The 12,774-nt window shown below is 52.4% G+C and overlaps 4 protein-coding genes across 4 annotated transcripts; 2 read left to right on the top strand and 2 right to left on the bottom strand.

Annotated features, from left to right (window-relative positions):
* Positions 1 to 1,410: 1,410 nt before the first annotated feature.
* Positions 1,411 to 2,047, top strand: CPAR01_05853 (thyroid receptor-interacting protein 13; the record flags this gene model as incomplete). Its single annotated transcript, XM_060490129.1, has 4 exons — positions 1,411 to 1,518; positions 1,599 to 1,628; positions 1,692 to 1,785; positions 1,836 to 2,047. The coding sequence occupies 4 exons, from the start codon at positions 1,411 to 1,413 to the stop codon at positions 2,045 to 2,047; spliced, it is 444 nt and encodes a 147-aa protein (XP_060351595.1).
* Positions 2,048 to 4,246: 2,199 nt separating this feature from the next.
* Positions 4,247 to 6,325, top strand: CPAR01_05852 (uncharacterized protein; the record flags this gene model as incomplete). Its single annotated transcript, XM_060490128.1, has 3 exons — positions 4,247 to 5,205; positions 5,267 to 5,450; positions 5,510 to 6,325. 3 exons carry the CDS (start codon positions 4,247 to 4,249, stop codon positions 6,323 to 6,325), a joined length of 1,959 nt encoding a protein of 652 aa, XP_060351594.1.
* Positions 6,326 to 8,001: 1,676 nt separating this feature from the next.
* On the bottom strand, positions 8,002 to 10,819 carry CPAR01_05851 (potassium uptake protein; the record flags this gene model as incomplete). The annotated part of the gene is made up of 4 exons (XM_060490127.1): positions 8,002 to 9,885; positions 9,955 to 10,141; positions 10,200 to 10,247; positions 10,320 to 10,819. Coding segments are annotated over 4 exons (2,619 nt in total), but the record flags the coding sequence as incomplete, so codon positions are not given.
* Positions 10,820 to 11,676: 857 nt separating this feature from the next.
* CPAR01_05850 (uncharacterized protein) lies at positions 11,677 to 12,072 on the bottom strand (the record flags this gene model as incomplete). The annotated part of the gene is made up of 1 exon (XM_060490126.1): positions 11,677 to 12,072. One exon carries the CDS (start codon positions 12,070 to 12,072, stop codon positions 11,677 to 11,679), a length of 396 nt encoding a protein of 131 aa, XP_060351592.1.
* Between the last annotated feature and the right edge of the window lie 702 nt (positions 12,073 to 12,774).

Raw genomic sequence — 12,774 nt, 5'->3', positions numbered from 1 at the left:
GTGCCATCTGGGCAAGCCGCGCACTGACAAGTAATGTTTGCAGTGTGCCCATCACAGACATCGGAACCATGTTCCAGCTTCGTGCATCGTACATCGTGCATTCATACCGATTATTGGGAAGGCGGTGCATCGCGGTGCTGTACCTCTTCCTCGATTCTTTGAATGACAGTGTGGTCATCTGCAGTCGGCGACAAAGAGCAAGATCATCGGGCGCCAGTGGCTGCAGAGACTTGGCGTCTGCAGCGCGCCTTGAGTAACACCGTTTGCAGTACAGAGTTCAGAGAGGCATGACGCCCATGGACGCAGACGATGACAACTGATGCGCCCGTCTACACATGGCCAGATATGGCTTCTGCAGAGAACAAGTCTGGATTTTGCGCATGTACCTACAAATGCTGTGGACATACTCCGTCAGAAGGGTGTTGAAGTTGAAAACAACGACATGAGAAACGGGAGCAAAGAGCAGGCAGCAAAGGGAATAAAACGTCTTGCTTCAGTTGAGACTCGGGCGAAACAGTCTGCAGGGCCACTCGAGTGCCAAGGTGCGGCCCGGCCGGGGGCGAGTGCAGCGCGGGTGGCTCTGATGCAAAGACGGTCGAAGAACCATCTCATTATATGATTGTTCTTGTTCTGGCTGGCCACCGTTCTTTTTTATAACCGAAACTTCAGCAAACTTCATCGAAGCAAGGGGAGCGGCGGCCATTGCCTTTGTCATCGACGGGTCTGGATTGGTTTTCCTAGTGTCACTTTTCTCTCTTGTCAAAGCCTCAGTCTCGAGGTTCCCTGTATTTAGGTCTGTAAGCGGGTATCCGTACCTAATTTGAAGTGACAAACTGCGTCCGGCGACATTTGGAGACGTTCCCAAGGCTCCTTAAGACGACCGGTCCCTGCCGCCGTGGTTATTAGCGCTCGTCTTCCCGCCCCTTCCCCTCCATTTACCCAGTTCCCGCCCTCTCTTTTCCCCAGTCCAGTCCCGTCCATTCCCGTCCAGACTCCAGACCTCCAGCCCACCGCTGCACCGCATCCCTTCCCGAGTCGCTCTTTCCCGACGCTGTGGAATTGGGATCAGCCCTTGCCTTCCCATCCAATTGGACTGCACCTTCCTCCAAACCGGTCTGCATTGGATGCACCTGCCTCCACGGCTTTTGTCGGCCCACAACTCGTACAAAGTACATCGAGAAAAAAAGGAAGGAAGGAGAGGAAAAAAAGAAAAGAGGGAAACCACTTCCCCGGTCGTTCCACTCCTCCCGGATTCGCCAATCGACCACGAAAATTTCGGCAATTTCCAATTTTTTCTGCCCCATTTCACGAACCCCTCCATGCCCCTCTCTCCTCCACAAACTGCCCGCCGACATCGACGACGATCTCTGAGAGCAATTGAGAAACAGGGACATGCTCGACACACTCAAGATGAGCGAGACCCAATTGACCTTTGGTCGGACCGACGACTACATCTTCATCTCCAAGCCCAAGAAGGGCATCGCTTATGTTGAGGCCCGTTTTAAGGATGGCAAAGGTGTACGTTCTGCCCCGCAATGCTCATTTTCACGAGCTTTTCCCCCCAAATTTTGTCGGACAGTTGCTGACAATGAGAACAGCTTGCGCACACAGACAAGGGATGCCAACTGGTATGTTCAGTTCTCTGATATGAACCTCATTGATCCCATTTTCCGTCATCTAACGTGCCTCAGCTTCTCTCCAAGCTTGAAAGAGAATGGAGCGCACCCAAACTCAAGGATGACACTGTCATCTCACTTGAGGCTGACCTCTTGAAGGAGCCAGTTTGTAAGTTTCTTCATTCTCTTTTGGGATCGCACTGCTTACCATCTACGTAGTCCACAAGGAGATCCCAAGTGACATGTTCCACTCTCTTCGTGTGGTTGAGTTCCAAGGCCTGGATCCATCTACTCGTGTCGTCTCTATCCGCGACGTTGCCATCAAAGTCAACCTTTACGGATGCACTCCAGAGTCACCCTCCGAGTCGGATGATGAGTTGGTGGACATTCTTCCAAGCGCCACTAAAGTCGATGGCATTTGGGAGCTGTAAGAATACCTCTCTCAACTTCAACGTACATACTGCTGACCTTCCGACCCTCCAGATGCTGAATCTGATCACTTACTAGCTTGGTCACTGATTGAGTTACTTCATCTGAAATCAGCGAAGGAGACGCAAATACTGTGGCCGTTTCCCGTTAACTGGGACCTGGCACTTTAGTCGATCTCTCCCGGCGACATCTCGTACCGCCGTGCTGCTCACTGGGGGACGTCGGAGATCCGGAAGAGCGCTGGGCCGAGAACGCCGAACACGCCATCATCAGCTACCATTTTGGGCGATGTTAAGAGCATCGGCTGATATCGCGAACCCGATGACGTCGAGCCACGAGTGTGCATGACCTAATTATCTGCATCACAGACGCTCATTCTGGCAGCCTTAACAATCTAAGGGCGCGACACACTGTCTCCGCCAGGGCCACACACAGCATGATCGACAGGCGCGACGACAATCTCTACGATCGACCATACAACGTATCGAGAAATTACGGCAGGGGGTGTCGGAACATGCGATGGAACTCCGATGCATGGAGTTGCAAAGGTTGATACATCGGCTCCTCGTCAGCTTGAATGCTATGCAGCTCTCGCCGATAATATCATTATCGAAGACAAATCGAGGACTGGGTGTCACGCTTGCCCTGTCATAATTGTTGCTACCGCGTCGAGAGAGATGGATGCTCCGGGCAAAGTTGACGCAGAGGTCTGTCAGCTTCGGCGCAGAACGAAACATACCGTCATCACCGACAATAAGGTTTGGTGATAACGTTGTACACTTTCAAGGCATGACGAGAAGGATAGACATTCGATTGAACCTCCTACGGCCTTTTGATACTTATTGGGTTTATGATGGACTCAGTGAACGTTGGCTGTAGTCATTAGAAGTAGATCAATGAAAAGAGGAATTCTCGATCCCAATAATTTTACACTCGCCCAGCCATCTTCTCAGCAAATCAACGAATCACGCAATCGCATTGTGGCAATCATCAACCAAGCAATCCTCTTGAGGGGAAAGCTTGAGACCTAGGGGTCTGTCTCGTTGCATTCATCCAGGGTTATTGCTCAGCCGAGACACAGGTCTCGGCCAAGCATCAAGATCATATCGCCTAGAATTGCCATGTTGAACTAGCGACTTCAGCCGCCGCGTGCCGTCCCCTTCACCGGCAAACGCAGTGTTGTTATTGCTGCCGGAACGATGGGTCTAGACCAAGCCAGGGATTCAGCTTCACCGAAGATGCCACAATCTTTTCTTTGGAGGAAAAGTGCTTGCGTCTCGTATGGTGAGTCGGTCAAGTTCTTTGGGAGTTCCCCGCACTTGATCTGGACGCCAAGCTGAAAGTTCTAGGAACTCTCGCTTCTGCTATGTCTTGGATGGGAACCCGAAAACGGCATCGATCGATAACGGGCGGGAATGGGCCCATGGCGGATCGCCCCCAATTTCGAAAGGATGATATTGCTGAAATTCCCAATGATGAAGCCAAAAAGCCATCAATTGAAGTTGATTGAAATGCATTGTGTACGTATGCCTTTTTTTGTAATTGATTACATGAATATCAGTCGTTGTAATAGGTATCTACCTGGCTGGCCAATGAGTAGTACTTTCAACTGACGAAAACCACGACTGAGTAGACAACATCGTACGACGAAACAAGCCATGATTTAGCAATCCTTAATCCAAGATATCTATCAAAGAGCTTGAGAGAAGAAGCTATTCGAGCTGCCTGCGGATCTCGACCAATCGCATGATCAGCTTGAGTCACTACTGGCGTCTCTCTCAACATGGAAATTTACGTTCCCAGTGTTTTCAGGGATGGCATTCAGCTGGCGCTAAGCAAGCCTCAAACAAACCCCCACCGCCGGAGCAACACAGTCCATGTATGCAGATACCGCTTTCGAGAAATGGAGGTTTCCGTGATACTCGCAAGTATGAGCCATGTTCTAGGAGATTGAACCTGAAGAGGAGGAGATGGTCCTGGCCAGCTCTGTCTCGGCCGCTTCAGCTTTCAGGCAGACAGCCACAGGACTTTCAGCTGCCGGTAACGAAAAGGTGTTGTTTTTCGTTCGTTTCTCACGCCATACACACGACTTCTAGGCAAAGATGCTTGACCGCACAGTATTCTGAACGCCAAAGAATCATATAAAAGCCTTCAAGAGAACGGCGACGAAGCATAATCCCAATCTTTCTTCAGACTATAAGATGCTCATCATCGACCTCGTTGCCCGACTCTTCTGGTTTCCCTTCAAGCCATTCAGAAGATATCTGCCTCCTTCTCCTCCGTCTTCTGCACCTACCTGCAAACCCATCACTCCTCACCACAAGCCCAATTCCCCTTCCATCAACAAACCTGACTCCTCTACGGTGACTATCAAACCTTCCAAGATGTATATCTACACCGGCAAGTTCACCGGGGACTATGGATCTGCCCAGGCTAAGGACGAAACCTTCATCATCATTTTGCCCAACGGTCACGTCAGCAAGGACGATGTTGCCTACGTCTTCTTCCAGTGGACCAAGAACGGGTACGGCCAGGAGAACGTCAACTGGTTCCAGACCTTTCCCATCGAAGACTTGAAAAAGACTGGAAGCAGCGATGAGTTCAAGCTCAACCACCACAAGTTCAATTGGGAGATCATCGCCCTGGATGGATACCAGACACTCAAGGTCGACATGAGAGGGCCAGGAGGCGTTAAGAAGCCTGTCAAAATCACCCTCGAGCGCGTCTGGGATTCCGAGTCCCACGGCGGAAAGGCTAACGATATCCCGCTGGTCTGGACCGGTAAGGTCAACTACCAGGACAGCGCCAAGGACGAGATGGCCATGTTTGTTGTCCCCGAGGGGTTTGGAGCCGGACGGTCCGTCGTTGCGCTTTGGCAATGGTACAGATACGACCTTCCCAAGAACGACCCGAGAATTGTCTGCTACGAGCCGACCGACAAGCCCCCGCCAAGAGTCTCGTTCGTTCAGTACGGAACGCAGAACATTGAGCACGAGAGTGATGAAGGCGTCAAATTCAGCTTCAAGCACGACTACGAAGTTTTCGCCTCCTGGACCCAGGGCAATGGCAAGCTTGCCCTCCGCTTGAAGGAACCCGATTCCAAGACCCCCCAGAATCTTGGAGAACTTAGCCTTTCTGGTCGCTTTGACCGCAACTCCTTGTAAGCTGTCCCGTTCTCCTCCTTCTATGATGGGCACATGTACTAATGTCTGACGAAACAGTGGCTTCCACCCCCCTGAGTCGAAGCCGGAGCACCTCAAGCTGGATGTCAGACTCCCCCAGCCGCAACCCTCGCTGCCTCGGATCACTGGCAAGATGCCTTTCCCTGAGACCCTTACGGAGACTTTGGCGCACACAGCTGCGTTCGTCGATCAAGCTGGCTACCTTGCCAAGTACGCTGAGGAGGTACGTTCTCACACATCTCCGTGGTCAATAGGATGTCTCAGGCTAATAATGTCCCTCAGCAATTCAACGCTCTCAACGCCAAATATGGCCTGCGCGGCCAGCAACTCGGTGCTCTCAAAAGCAAGAGCGAGGGTCTGGAGAAGAGTATCAAGCAGAAGGAAGCCGATCTCGCAGCTGAGAAGAAGAAGCTTGAGGAGCTCACCAACACTCTCAACGCCGCTCAAGCGGCCGCAACCAAGAGGGAGACAGAGCTCCAGAAGAAGATCGACGATGCCCTTGCGGCGCTTGCGAAAGCCAGCACTCACGACAAGGCGGATCACGCTGCCATCGAAGAGCTGAAGAAGAAGATCGAGGCTGAGCGAAAGACTCTCAATGCAAAGATCTCCACCCTGCAACAACAACTTAACGATGCCAAGACTGAACTGGCATCAAAGGAATCTTTGCTCGAGAGTGCGCGGAAGGAAGCCCGGACCCTGAACACCACAATTATCGTGTTGAAGGGCAAGTTGGAGGCTTCCAACAAAGAGAGAGATGACCTGAAGAAGAAGGTCAGGGACCTCGAGGCGTACAAGAGGAACGCGGAGAACGCCCTGGACGATGCTAAAAAGGCATTCGATGCTGCTCAAGCCGAACTGAAGACTGAGAAGAAGCGGTTTGACGCACTTGCGAAGGAGCTTACGGATGAGATTGCGCTCAAGGACAAGGCTATTTCGGACCTCAAGGCGTCTGAGACTGCAGTCAAGAATCTGGAAGAGAAGATTGCCCAAGATGAAGAATACCACAAGAAGGATAAGGAATGGCATGAGAAGGACAACAAGTTCCATGAGAAAGATAGAAAGCGGGCGTCGAAAATACAACCCTTTCACGCTCATTAGCCAACTTGTGGTATAAGAGAGGATGTTGAGTCTGGAATAGGACTTCGAAAGGGGTGATTGGAACTATTATTTCATTTGTTAACTTTGTTTAATCATTTCAATCTATTTGTTGTTTCATTCAGCTTTCCGTTAGTAATACAATCATTTAAACCGCCGCAATGGCTATACTCATCATGCCTGCATTCAAGACATCGTATTAGGCCGTAAAGGACTCCGAAAGCTCGATGTATGGAAATCTACTAATGGTTATGGTCTGACCCACATAAGTCATGAAATTAATCTAGATGTGCTGTCGGGCTGAGCTTATCATGTGCCGCTGTCGACCCGGCCTACACGTACCACCGACACCATGGTGCGTACTTATCAGAAATGTCGATGTAGCGTAGGGCTTTTGGTTCGAGCTTCTGTAGACTTGGCAATCGACACTTGGCTTCGTCCCCCCTTCCCCCCGGTCTCTCCGTCTTCATAGTTGTTGGCGAGTACCCCGGCACTCGATCCAAACAAGAATCTAGGAGTGCCAAGACTTCTGGACTTGGAAGTTATTACGAAAGATAATCCAATGACGTTTTCTCACTGCTACTTATTGAGCTCAGGTTGCGCACTTCGTTGCCGCGTAGCCTCTCGGAGAAGTCCCGACAGGCTAGGGAATCTGGCTTCTATGCCAACCCCACAGCCTCAAACTAGTCTTGTATTGATATCGAGGAGACATCATACACGTTACCAAGCGAACAGTCAACGGACGTAAGGAGATCTCCTCACGAAGCTGAAGTTTGCGGGATCTAGCCAATCCCATGGTCTCTAGGAGGTCTTGAATGGTTCATTCGCAACAGACTTACACATTCTCATCGTTTGCGGAGTATACAAGCCTTAAGCATCTTCTAGAAACGTGGAGTTCCGTTTGAAATTTGATTGCAGTTTTCAGAATACCTACTCATGTGGCATGAGATTCACATGTTCCTCTTGTAGCTACTCGGTCACTGTCCAATAGGAATAAAAATAAGTTTTTTATCACCTCTGTCTTGCCGGCCTCATCATTCATGAAGCAACAGAAACCATATTCGGCTAGCTGTTGTCAAAAGAAATCGCGCATAGCAAAGGCGCAATGATTAAGCTCGAAGAAACTCCAGCTGACGGCAAAGCCTCTCTCGTGTCGTGTTCCGGACACTGCTATAGCATAAATTGCCAGGAGAAGAACAGAAATTGTGGTCATCCCCCATCCCACATTCTATAAGGTGTTCATAGGTTTCATCTTTATAATTATTACGGTCTATATTTATTTATATTCTCTATTTTACAGCCAACGTCGTACTTATTCCTAATTTTAATAAAGAACCGTTCTTTGTATTTGATATTGATGCCTCTATTATAACTATACGACAAAGAGACTATAGCAGCAACATGTAGCGATATTATGTCCGCAGAATGAATTCCTATTTCAGGATACCTCGGCACGATCTAGTCCGCCTATTGCCTGCCGACTTACAGTCTAAGATGGTTGCCAAGGCAAGAAATGAGCACAAGGGCTGTCACATTTGTGGGAGTGATGTCTGGGGGGGAAAAGGTTCAGTTGGAATTAAAATACGAAACCAACATATTCCAGCACAGCACCGCCATCTAATCCCAACCACCTAAAACCCTTCTACATAACATCATTATGTGCTTTGTATGTATAACGCTCAAATCTCCTTGACAAATCCAACCTCCACAACCCTATCCATCGCCAGCCTCAGGTTCGCAATCTTGGCCCGGGTATTATCCCGAATCCACAAGAACGTACCCAAGGTGAAGCGCCGGAGAATGCTCGTCCCCGTCCGAATGTGCATCTGCCCCTTGCCGACAATATACAACACCTTGTGCGAATAAGCACGATCCAGCTTCGCCAGCTCCGCCGCGACTTTCTCGTCCCGAAGCTCCACGGGCCCCTCAGTGTCTTCCCATGAGCCGTCCGTCGTCGTCTCCCCGCACGCAGTGGCCGCCTTGCTCGCCGCCTGCTGCACGACGAACTTGCGCACCTGCTCGTAGATCAGCGCGCCGAGATCGGGACTGACGACTTCATCCATGAAACCGTGGCGGACGACGAGGCGATAGCAGCCCGCCAGATTTGCGAACCGCGAGATGTGGTAGCGCTCTGAATCGGGAACGGTGGGGACCTCGACGGGGTGGAGATGGAAGAACACCGCCACGTCGGGGAGCGCGCCGAGCTTGGAGGCAAAGTGCGTGAAAACGCTGGGCGTCTGCACGCCCGTCTTATCAAAGAAGATACCGAAACCGCTGACAGGGGAAAGCACATCGCCGCCCCAGCGCTGCGTGAGCGCCAGCATGCCCTCCTTGTTCTTGGTGACGAGCGTGCTTGGCTGGAACCGATCCTCGGCCTCGGCGCGCCACTGGTTTTCCTTGCCGAAGCGCCAGAGAAGGAACATGCCGGCCATGAGGGCGGAGATGAGAAGCGTGAACCACGCGCCGTCGGGAACCTTGTTGAGTGCCGAAGAAAGGTAGAGGCCGTCGAGGGTGGCGAACATCAGGGCTGGCAGGGCAATGAGCCAGACTGGCAGGCGCCAGACGAGGATGGCGACGAGGGTGACCATGAGAGTGTCGAAAAAGGTGACGAAGATGACGCAGACGCCGTAAGCGTGACCCAAACTGGTTGTGTTGTTGTAGACTGCCGTGACGAGGATGGTGCCGAGCATGAGGAGCCAGTTGAGCAGGGGCACGTAGACCTGGCCGTGGAAGGTGGAGGAGGTGTGGACGACCTTCATCTGGGGGCAGTAGGAGAGTTTCATGATCTGGCTGGAGAGCTGGAAGGTCGCCGTGATGATGGCTTGCGAGGCGACAATGGCGGCGAGCACGGCGAGGATCAAGCTCGGGTAGAGCATGCCGGGGGGCACGGTGTTGAAGAAGGGGTTGGTGTACTTCTCCGGCATGAGGGCGAGATGGGCGGCCTGTCCGCTGTAGGCGAGGATCAGGCAGGGGTATGTCCAGAGCAGCCAGCTCATCTGGACGGCGCGCATGCTGAAGGCACCGAGATCGGCGAAGAGGGCTTCGACACCGGTGAAACAGAGGAGAACGCCGCCGAGCATCCTCCAGCCCTCCGTCTTCTTCTCCATGAAGAAGTGGATCGCGTAGTAGGGGCTGAATGCCTTGAGGACGGTGTAGTCATACTTGACGAGGTTGTAGATGCCAAAGGCACCGTTGAAACCCAGCCAGATGATGACGATGGGCGCAAAAGTGGTGGCGAGCTTGGTGGTACCGAGGGGTTGGATCAGGAAGAGCAGAACGAGGATACCGCAAGTTGTGCCGACGATGGTGGAGGTGCTGATGTCGGGCTTGACGACGGAGAGACCCTGGATGGCACCCAGGACAGACTGCGCGGGGGTGAGGATACCGTCGGCGATGACCATGGAGACGGCGAGGACGCCGATGGTCTTGAGGAAGCCTCGTGTGAATTTGGACTTTTCAATGGCGGAGCGGATGCCGCGCGTGACGGGGCGGACGTCTTGGGTGTTGTGGCGTTCGATGCGTACTGTTGCTTCTTCGCGGGGATCGAAGTTTGTGATGTTGGCCTTGGTGGTGTTAGAGCACGTACGCGTAGAAAGGGGGAAGCATCAGTGTTTGAGGCTGATTCGACTTACAAATCGGGTCAAGAGGGAGTAGCACGAAAAGGTACCACCCTCGCCCTCGTTATCGGCGTGTAAGACGATGAGGACATATTTGGCCGTGACCATGAGAGTGAGGGACCAGATGATGAGAGAGAGAACCTGGGTGAGGTCGTTCTTGGTGGGAAGATCAGTGAAGGTGGACGAGTATACGTAGAGAGGACTAAGCGGTTGTCAGCAAAACAAGAAACCTCCGTACGCGTTTCTTGATCCAAACTTACCTGGTTCCAATATCGCCGTAGATGACACCAATAGACTGGTACGCAAGCCTTTCAAACCCATCAGCACATAAACCCCCTCAAACCCTTACAGAGGGAGCGCATCACGACCAAACAACATACCACATCAACGTCGTGCCAGTGAACACCTGCTTCTTCCTCCCATCATCGCGACGCCAATCATCGCCACCATCATCAGCCTCAGCATTCGATTCCCTGGTAATGGCGCGCGAGAGGCGGTTCGAAGCGACGCGGTTCAGATCGCGGCTAGAGTAAATTCCACCGGCGATGCCTGAGCTGGAGCCTCCATCGGGACCGGGGCGCGGAAAGGTAGACCACTCGTCGACGGTCGAACCGGACTTGTGCTTCTCGAGCTTGTCTTCGATTGTGATTCTGGGAGCGCTCGGGGTTGTTGGGGTGCCTTGGGCGTCCATGCCAGGCTGGAATTCTATTTCAGGGGGTGGAAAGGTTGAGAAATGGGAAAGGGGAGGGAAAGAAAATGCGCCGGCGTAAAGCACAGCGAGTGAGAGATGAGACCTAACAAAATAGCAGGATCCTGAGGGCAGAGAATATCTAGCAAAGTGGTAAAAAGGGGACTTCACAAGAACCAATACACGATAAGATCTTGCGGTTGAAGATCGAAAGGGCGGGATGCGACTTCTTTAAGCCCCGGGAATTTGGAATGACAGGGTCTTGATGTTTCTGGGTTGCCCTACCCTAATCTCAGGATTAAATCTTTGTCTCAAAAGACAAAAGACAAAGACGGCAAAGTTGGATGAAGGAAGGGGAGAGAGTGGGGGTGCCATGAGGGATCTTGGTTCATCTTGCCCATCTCGGGGACCCTCGAAGAGAGTTGCAGAGAGGCAGGCCAGCATGGCGGTCAAGGCTAGCCCGGCTAGTGTAACGGGAATTTCGATGCATCCTTGATGAAGCGGCCCTAGTACCGACGCGGCCTCTACTTTTTGTCAATTAGCCCCGGAGAGCAAAAGCCACCGGGCCCATATTAGCATCGAGGAACGACTGGGCGGTCGACAACGACGGCCATCCCCGGGGGTGGCATTCCAGGAATCCAGCCCACTTGTCCCCCTTCCCACCTTCTTGACGTTACCCACCTCGGGGCCTACTTGTGAGATCCCATGTGGCATGTGGCGTGCAGGTTTCCCATCTGCACATATGCACGGGCTTATCTGTGAACAGACGGGGATGCCCCTCCCCCTTTGGGTGCTTATGAGAAAGAGTTTGATGACAGAAACAAGACTGTCACAAGCTTTCTTCGATAATGGGGGTTGGCCCTTCGGAAGCGGAGCGGCCATGACTAGGTGCTCTTCCTTCGGCTCTGGGGTTGGATGGGCTCGTGTAGTGTACTTCAGGCGAAGTGCGGCAAGGTGTGCCGGGTGGGAGGAAGGCCGGATGATGCAGGTGAGGGAATGAGCGCCCGCTGCTATGTATGTGCCGACATTCTGTAAGTAGGCTGTATCCATCAAGTGGTGATGATGAATGTCTTTTCTGCGAGACTGCTTGCGAGTAGGTAGACTGAGTGGAGGGGCCGGTTGGCAGGGGTAGCTTGCGTAAAGGTAGGGGTAGAGGCGGCTCTCCTCCAGTCAGAGATAGTGGGAGAGCACGCAGTACCTAGAGTCTTTGACTCTTTTGAGGCTAAGAATGCGGTGTTCGCGGGACCCGTAACCATAGTTGAGTTGGTGGTGTCAATTTGCACACGGCCATTGAGGCAGCTCCGGCGGCTTTGGACAGCCAAAGGATGAGGCTCGAAACTTTTGGCTTTCCATGGCAGAAAACGGGCCACACTCGCAAGAATGATGACGGCGTCTCTGTCCCTCTCTCGCGCGAAGCTTGTTGAAGGTGGGATGCCGCTGGCCATGTTGTCTCTTGCTAAGAGTCTCTAGCGCATTTTCAGCTCTCGACTTCTACACCCTCTCGCGATGCTAGGTATGTCTGAGTTGTTGGTTTTCTCTGCCAGTCTGACCTGATGTTGCTGCACGTGCCAGTGATCCAATATGCTGCCAAGCCCTGACTACAGCGCGTCTGTGAGAGCAGTCACCAAGGTGGGATGGATCCTTGGCCCTTTACTTTTTTCCCTCCGAACAACTAGAGCCAACTTGCCAAGGCGGCGCCCAAAAGAGCCAAGCTGCGGGCGTAGGGGAAATTGATGTTGACGATGTGGTCCGTGGATGGATGGGGGGCATCCAGGGAAGTGAATACCCAAAGGAGGATGGGATCTGTCAGACTGTGGCCGGGCTCTGCTCTTCAACTTTGAAGCAGCAACATAATGCCTCACTATGTTCACAGTCCAACTCTGGCCACTTTACGCCGGATGCCGGTCTTTGCCGTACCTAGGTAAATGGTCCGGGCTGTGTAGACTGTAGGGCATGACTAGACGGTGATGGGCAGAATGACAGACCTCGGGAGGTTGGACTCTTAGCTTTAGAGTGAAAGAGAGAAGAGAGACGGGGCAAAACAGAATGGAGGGAAGATGGGCGTCGGGAGGCAGCCCGAGCTAAGATGCTGGGTTCTAACATAGTAGCATGTACTCCGTGTGTACCTATCCATAGTCAGAGTTGAA

Source organism: Colletotrichum paranaense, assembly GCF_030867605.1.
Source record: "Colletotrichum paranaense strain IMI 384185 chromosome Unknown Scaffold_4.1, whole genome shotgun sequence".
NCBI lineage: Eukaryota > Fungi > Ascomycota > Sordariomycetes > Glomerellales > Glomerellaceae > Colletotrichum > Colletotrichum paranaense.
This window is presented reverse-complemented; position numbering and strand designations above follow the sequence as displayed.